Source organism: Homalodisca vitripennis, unplaced genomic scaffold (assembly GCF_021130785.1).
Source record: "Homalodisca vitripennis isolate AUS2020 unplaced genomic scaffold, UT_GWSS_2.1 ScUCBcl_3261;HRSCAF=8686, whole genome shotgun sequence".
Lineage (NCBI taxonomy): Eukaryota > Metazoa > Arthropoda > Insecta > Hemiptera > Cicadellidae > Homalodisca > Homalodisca vitripennis.
Window position 1 is genome coordinate 1 of NW_025779372.1, and position 8161 is coordinate 8161.

The 8161-nt window shown below is 35.1% G+C and overlaps 1 protein-coding gene across 1 annotated transcript; it reads right to left on the bottom strand.

Moving 5' to 3' along the window:
- Positions 1-4745: 4745 nt before the first annotated feature.
- On the bottom strand, positions 4746-7235 carry LOC124372447. Its single transcript, XM_046830850.1, has 2 exons — positions 6529-7235; positions 4746-4928 (listed from the first exon to the last, which is right to left on the bottom strand). The coding sequence occupies exons 1-2, from the start codon at positions 6946-6948 to the stop codon at positions 4746-4748; spliced, it is 603 nt and encodes a 200-aa protein (XP_046686806.1). The 5' UTR covers positions 6949-7235.
- Positions 7236-8161: the final 926 nt, after the last annotated feature.

The window sequence follows — 8161 nt, forward strand, 5'->3', positions numbered from 1 at the left end:
GTATTTTTTTTGTGCCATCTGCCTTTTGGTGACTCTTTTATTTCCATATTATATTTTCTAATTATGTCTTTCTTTCTCCCTCGCATGTAGTCTTCTATGGGGATTGTTATGTCCTTTACAATATCTCCACTAGTTGAGGCATCTTTGGCAAATCTGTCTACTGCTTTATTGTGTGTTATTCCATCGTGTGTGGCGGTATCCAATGAAAAATTAAATGCTTTTTACTATTAATTGTCTCAATGAGAATTCTATTGAGCAAATCATTGTCTTGTTTTATTTCCATAGTATTTTAGAGCATTTATCGCTGATTGTGAGTCTGTGAATGAATATTACTGTATCTTTGTTCTGTAATTCCCTACAATATAATATACTTTTGTAAATGGCGTATAATTCAGCTCAATAATTTGATATAATGCTGGGTAATTTATATTTGGCTATGAAATGTAGCTGTGGTATATAGAAAGGCAGCCCCTGTCCCTTCCTCTGACTTTTGATCCATCAGTGTAAAACAAACAAGTTATTTTTTATAGGTTATGTTTACTGTCAGATTATGAATCTGTCTAAATCCTATATTGTTAATTTGGTTTTTCTTTTCTTGTACATTTTCATAGTTTGTTAAAAAGTTTTGTCAAATTGATTTTTTGCCATTATGATAGGGATATTTGTTTTCCATTCGTTGGTTCTTTCAGGGATATGGTTCTGTTTTTAGGCCTAGGTATAAATTTGATATGTTACTCACTGATTCCAAATATAAAGGAGTCTTTTTTCTTTTGCCAGTATTGAAAATTGCTTTTAATAAAGTGAAGAAAAATAAGGCATTGTTTGCTGGGTGTTCTAAGTCTGTCATAACCTTATAAAATTAATTTCTCTGTAAGTAGCAACCTCCTTTTGTGCAAAGGAAGAATCGCAATTTCAGAATTTAGGGCTGTGATTGGTGTAGTTTTATATGCTCCTATGGCAGTTCTTAGTGATAGGTTTTGTACCATGTCTAGTTTAATTAAACTTCTTTTAGAAACGTGTCCAAATAAAAAACTCGCATAGTCAAGTTTGGGTCTAATTAATCCTTTATAGATTCTAAGGATAAATTCTGGATGAGCCCCATTTTGCCCACTGGACATTATTTTTACGATATTTATGTCCTTGAAACATTGTTTTTGAACAGAAATAATATGTTCATTGAAGTTGAGTTTGTTGTCTATTATTACTCCTAGTAGTTTAATTTTATCAACATTTGGGATGAGCAGTCCACCAAGGGAGAGGGTTATATTATTTAGATCAAATCTCTTTTTTCTGGTAAAGCAAATAGTCTTACTCTTTTTAGGGTTAAACTCCAGGCTATTTTTGTGGTGAGTATGTTTCTAGGTTACTAAGAGTTTCTTGTATCTTTGTATGAACTATTTCGTAGTTTTTATGTGAACTATAAATTATTATGTCATTTGCGTATTGTAGTGAGTTAACCTGAATAGGGAGTTCCAGAACTATGTCAGAAATATATATAGAGAAGAGTAGGGGACTTAAGACACTGCCTTGAGGTAAGCCTCTGTTGGCTATTCTACTACAGTGCATGCTAGGGTGTTTCAGTGTTACTTGTCGTCCAGTTAGCCATTTATGGCAATGTTGAACAATTTTTACCGGTATATCATATTTTAAACATTTTTCTGAGAAGGGAAGTAATGTCTACCTTATCACATGCTTTGGTAAGGTCAAGTGATACAGCAAGTGAATATTCGTTGTTTGTCATTGCAGTGTTGATTTCCGTAATGAGGTGAAGTATCACCGCATCCTTTTTTCCTCCTAAATCCATACTGAGTGTTCGGTATTATGTTATTTTTTCCACAAACCATCCAAGTCGTTTTTTAATTAAGGAATTGAAAATCTTCATTAGACATGAGATAAGTGATATCGGTCAGTAAGATTCTTCATTGTTTTTATCAGTGTTAGGTTTGAGGATAAATTTAAGATAGGTGTGTTTCCATTCCTTCGGCATAGGGATTCTATTGTTCCAAACTTCATTTATTATATTTAAAATGATAAATTTTCCATTGTGGGGAAGATTATTTATCATGCTATAAGTTATGTTGTCAAAGCCTGGGGCAGTATCCTTCTTTTTTAGATGAAATTACTTTCTCTAATTCGGTTATTTTAAAGTTGTTTTCCAGTACGTGAGTAGGCCTATTTTCTGGTATTGATTTAGGAAAGTTGATCTCTGTAAGTGTTGCAACATAGTCTGGTACAATTTGTTTCATGACCTTGTCACACAAATCTGTATTATATATAAGAGGGTCTGAGTAGTCAGGGTTCTTCTTTTAAATTTTTTTAACGAGACTTTTCCATGCATATTGTGAACATTTTTTGTCACTTATTTCAGCACAAAAGTTTTCCCATGCTATTTTTTTCATGTTTTATGATTTCTTTCGCTTTTAGTTGTGCTCTTTGATAATTATTGTAATTATAGGCTGTCATGTTAGTTTTAAATATTTTAAATAATAATCTACGGTGAGAAACTGCTTTAGAGCAGTTTGGAGTCCACCATTTTTTTGTCGTAACATTAAGAATGTTGTATAAGTTTTCTGCATTACAATTTTTATTTTCCGAGAAAGGCCTATTATTGTCAAGACTTATTTCGTTGGATATTTTTTGTTCTAAGAAATTTTTATAGTCTGTCCATTTAGCTTTAGTATAATTTCTATGCGTTTTGCTGTCTCTGTTCAGTATTTGGTCATCTACATTTTTATCCATGGTAAAGTTTAAGATAATTGGAAGATGAAGACGACGAACAATGGAGAGCACATACTGATGCCTTGTGTGCTCGTCTATGTAGAGTTATCTTTTTACTTAAGAAACTTAAATTTTGTACTAGTTGTAATTTAGTTTTAAAGGCTTATTTTGCTCTTTTTCACTCTCACCTTCTGTATGGCACCCTTCTCTGGGGTGGATCTAGTGGTGCTAAAGAGGTTTTCTTGTGCCAAAAGAGGGCTGTGCGTACAATTTTTAATATTAGCTATAGTGACACCTGTAAACCATATTTTATAGAATATGATATACTTACGCTTCCTTCAATTTTTATCTTACAAATTTTATCATATGTAAAAGAAAACTTAGAATTATTTAATTTAAGAAGCTCAGTCCACAATCATTATACTAGAAACCAACATTCTATTGATCAGACGTTTGCTAGACTATCTAAAACACACGGTGCATATCTTTATTTAGGCGTAAAACTCTTTAATAAGTTACCATTAGTTGTAAGAGACATTTCATGTAAAAATTTTAAGAATTCAATGGACTAAATGGTTAAAAGAAAAAGCTTTTTAGGCCCCCCATCCACTTACAGTTCTAACTGCAGTCCTGGACTGAGACAGTCCGGGACTGCAGTTAGAACTGTAAGTGGATGGGGAATCCGGCAGGCGAATCGTTGGACTGTCAACTGTCGCACGGTGCGACAGTTCAACGATCGGACTGCAGGCGGAACTGCTAGTTAGTGGAGGCTCCCGTGACAGGCCACAGTCGACAGTCCAAGCTGCGAGATATGCGCATGCGCTAGCTCAGCTGCTCCGTGTCGGCCTCATGCGTCATTGAGTGGTGAGCGTTTGGTGGTTTGCGCATTGTTTTGTTTGTGACGCGGCAATCATGGCCAGTTGGTCGAAGGATAATCTTTTACAGTTTATAGAGGAGTTTAGGAAACATGAATGTGTATGGAAGGTTAAGTCAAAAGACTATCACAATAGGGAAAAGAAGGAAGCAGCCCACCGTAGTTTACTATTAGTAGTGAAAGGGTTTGACAGTACTGCAACAAAAAGCGATGTGTTGAAGAAGATAAAACAATATCAGAAGTGCATTTCGTAAGGAACAAAGAAAGGTAACAGCCTCTCAACGTTCTGGCAGTGGTACAGACGATATATATGTACCAAAGCTGTGGTACTACAGAGAACTTTTGTTTCTTATTGACCAGGAAGAATGTCTAGGAGGGACTTCCAACTTAGGAGAAGGAAGAGTCAGTGAAGACGAGGTAAGAGAATTAAATTACTAGTTTTGCGGTTAAATAATGTATTCACAATGCTACAACTAACTTACAGTTTGTCATCGGAGGTATTTTGTTTTCAAATAATCATTATAAACTAAGAGATGTATCTGTCTTGCCATTCCACTTTTCCTTTGTTGCTAAAATAATGAACAAATTTATTTCTTACTTCTTTTGCACTAGCCATTGGGCGATCGGTTTGTCTTACTTGTAATGCCATGTGATCGCTGGTTCTTGGTCCAGGCTTAGACACACCAACTTCGTCGTCATCTAAATCCAACCAGTCTTTAGGTGAGTACCTTTGAGGGATTGTCCTACGCAAATAGTTGTGCAGGTAGCAGCACGCAACAACAACAACACTATTCACTTTCTTCAAGTCAATGAAGGTGATTGGTTTTTGTAGTAGAACCTGAAATCTCTCAGCGAGAATCCCAAAAAACACTTTCGACCATTCGGCGTGCTCTTGAGAGTCGGTAGTTATATACCTTTCTAGGTTTGTTTGCAACCCTATAGGAAAAGGGTTTCATTATGACCTCAGTTAGGGGGAAGGGCGTCATCTGCAATGAATACGTATGGAAGAGCTTCGCCGTCTACAATGCCCTCTTCAGGTAAATTGAGGCTTTTATCTGTTAGTTTCTTGTTGAAGTCTGTCTCTTTCAGAACTCCTCCATCAGATACCCGGCCATTAACACCAAAATGAAAATAAATTATTTCATAGTTTGCACTAGCAATGCAGAAAAAGTACCTGACTATGGAAACCCTTATAGTTATAGAAGTAAGAACCACTTCCAGGTGGTGGTGTTATGGCTATATGCTTTCCATCCATGCTGCCTAGGCAGTTGGGGAAATTCCATTTTTCCCCGTACTCCTGTGCAATTTGTTTCCACTCCTCGGCTGTATTCGGTACCTGAAAACAATTCATAAACTGTCAGCTGTCATATTTCAGACCAGCGTTTTGTACGGAACAAATTTTAATGAAATCAAAAACCCATCGAGAACCGTATCACCCCTCGTTTTCCGTTCGCCACCCCCTCTGTAATTTTTTCAATATAATATTTTGAGAAAGTAATAAATAAGTAGTTAAGAATGTACTGTGGTGATAACTGAATCATTATTGATATTGTGGTTCATTATTAAGTAATGACAGGGTGTCTACCGGGCACGGAAATAAAGGAAATCCGCGAAAAGTCACGGATTTTGACATTTTTTTTCAAACATTTTTTTTTTACAGGAGATGCTGGACGATTCACAAAAAGAACCATTAGATGCTGAGGAAAATGTACCAGCGCCCCAATCTCTACAGAATCCTCCTCAAGTTGCTCGAACCGCTTCCAATATTACCTCTGCAACACCTGAACCTAAAGATTCTTTTAAACGGCAAAAAAAATTGTCCCCGTGTGATCAAGTCTTGGTTAAATATTGGACAACGACTGGCAACAACAAAAGAAGAAGATCACTACGACGCCTTTGGGAAGAACGTTGCTCAAAAGCTGAGATTGCTGAACAATGAGCAAAGGATTTATGCGCAGAAAATCATTAATGATGCCCTGTTTGAAGCAGAACTAGGTGGACTAACACGATTTGCTACAGTTAACCCAGGTATTCTTTACTCAAGTTCCACAACACCATCGGCAGCTAGTGTTACCCCAAGTTCAGGAGGTAGATCAACCTATGAACCAATGTATGATGATACAGCAATGTCTGGCTTCAGTGTCAACTATACAAAATCTAAATTAAGTGTTCTATTATTAACAAGTAGGCTTAAACCTGTAAACTTTTCACAACCCAAGCTGTGCGGTTTTTTAGTAGGCCTACTCCAGTAGTTGAGTACATTGAGAGTTATATGTTGAACAAATTACATTTATTATTTTTTTTTTGTTTGTGGTGAAAATATTTTGCACTCAATTAAAATTACACTTTAATCTTTATTCATATGCGGTACTGTTGTGAGCTGCCATGTGTTTTGTAATACTAGATTGCAATGTTATGTTTGACAGTGTCATAGTTTTTATAATTATTACTTTACTCATTTGTGGTTAAACATACACCATAGGTACGTATTACTTTTTATCTTTATACTTACATTAATTAAATTGATTTTTTACTTTTTCTTCCTTAGTTATAAAAAGTAAATGTGTTGTTTGTACAAACGCAACAAATACAAGTATGGATAATATAATGTTTACAATAATTTTGTATATGAGTTTCATTACCTTTTACTACTTTATAAAAATGGTTAAATGTTGTGTGCACACAGAAATGAACTCGTAATCGTTAGAGATACTGGAGTTGTAATTTAAAATTAGCAAAAAGTAGTGACATAATACAATGTGTAGGCTATGTACCTTAACAAATCCATAAGCAGATTAAAAATATTGTAATTTCTTAACAGTATGTTGGCATTCGAAAACCAACAAAGACCTACTTTATTTCTTTTTCTAACTTTTATCTGGTTTCATATTTTGGATTTTTCAAAAACTACTTGAAACACACATTAGGCTACTAACCTTGCAATAGTCATTCAAGGCCTTGACAATAGCTGAGCAGGTCTCTGGAATTATTCTTCCTAATGTTTGGGGGGAAATTCTCGTTGAAAACTTTAAATCTTCCATTGTTCTGCCAGTGCTTAGATACCGCAATGTCGCAGTCAGTTTTTCATGTGGTGTGATGGCTTCCCTCATTTTTGTATCTTGTTTGGTAATCAATGGTGTTACTATACGTAATAAATCAAAGTACGTTTTCTCGTCCATTCTTAAGTAGTTTTTCCAGTCTCTAGGATATGCTTCAAGCTCCCTAAGAAGGTGAACGTGGTTAAATCTCTTCCTCTGAAGCCATTCTTTTTTCCACATTTGATGCCTTCGTTTCTTGCGTTTTTTAATAGCTACCGCTATTACAGCGTATGCTGCCAAATCTTCAAACGTAGACATTGCACTTTAACTTCACATACGATAAGAACTTAGAATGCACTTTTCCTACAGCCACAAAACGAATAATATAACTAAAAATATAATAAATAATATAACGAATAATAACTACAAAGTACACACCTACGGCAAAACACCGGAAAGACTGACCACGACAACCACGCCACCGAACGGACTGCGGTCCGCGACTGCAGTCCGTACTGACGTGAACATTTTTCAACAGTCCACAGTCCACCGTTCACAGTTCTGACTGCAGTCAAGAACTGCAGTTCGAACTGTAAGTGGATGGGGGGCCTTATTCTGTAGAAGAATTTTATTCCTGTAGTATAAGTGATTGCATTTTCATGTAAATGTTGCTATGTTGATTTTTATGTGCCATGTGATTTATAAACTGTTTTGTTGTAGGCTATTTTAATTTTAATTTAAATTTAACTTAATTTTAAATTTAAATTTTAATTTAAATTTAACTTAATTTTAAATTTAAATTTTAATTTTTAATTTATTTATGTGCTCCTATATGTTGGTCATATTTATATATTTATTTAGGCCTACTAGTGCTATTCTGACGTTGTCAATACATTGTTATGTGGGATGACAATAAAGATTCTTGATTCTTGAAGATGATCACTTCCCATTGGGACGCTATAGATTTTCCATTTTTGTAAGTTTAAGTACATGTTTGGTGTTATAAATGTAAGGTCTATGGTCGTTGGTCTTCTATATAGAGTAGGAACTGTTGTATGTACATTGTCATTGGCTAATATGAATTGAGAATTATTGTATGCATCAAATATGTCCTTGCCTTTCCGGTCAGCATACGAACAATTCCAGAATGGATGGTGTCCGTTGAAATCACTGCTTAAGATTTTGTATCCTTGATCATCTTCAAAGAGCTTATTCCAAAATGTCAGAGCAATTTGTTTTTCGGGGCGGTATATGTTATATATGGTTATTGGTGCTTTATATTTTTTTATTTTAATTATTGATATCTGTATAGGTTCCTGAGTAATAAAATCTATTTCTTCGTATGGAATGTCTTTTATTGACCAAAAATGCAATTCCCCCACAACCGTCTTGCCTGTCTTGTCTGATGACATTGTAGTTTTGGTGTGTAATTTTAATTTCTTTATTGAGCGAGGTTTCTTGGAGAATTGCTACGTGGATTTTTTGTTCTTGTAAAAAATGGGTAAATTCAAGCCACTTTGGTTGAATTGAT

Excerpts from the sequence above, each read along its gene's own strand:
- LOC124372447 (XM_046830850.1), bottom strand. The coding sequence starts at position 6,948 with ATGTCTACGTTTGAAGATTTGGCAGCATACGCTGTAATAGCGGTAGCT. Across the intron at positions 4,929-6,528 it reads CCTTGAATGACTATTGCAAG|GTACCGAATACAGCCGAGGA; the intron begins GTTAGTAGCCTA and ends AATTGTTTTCAG.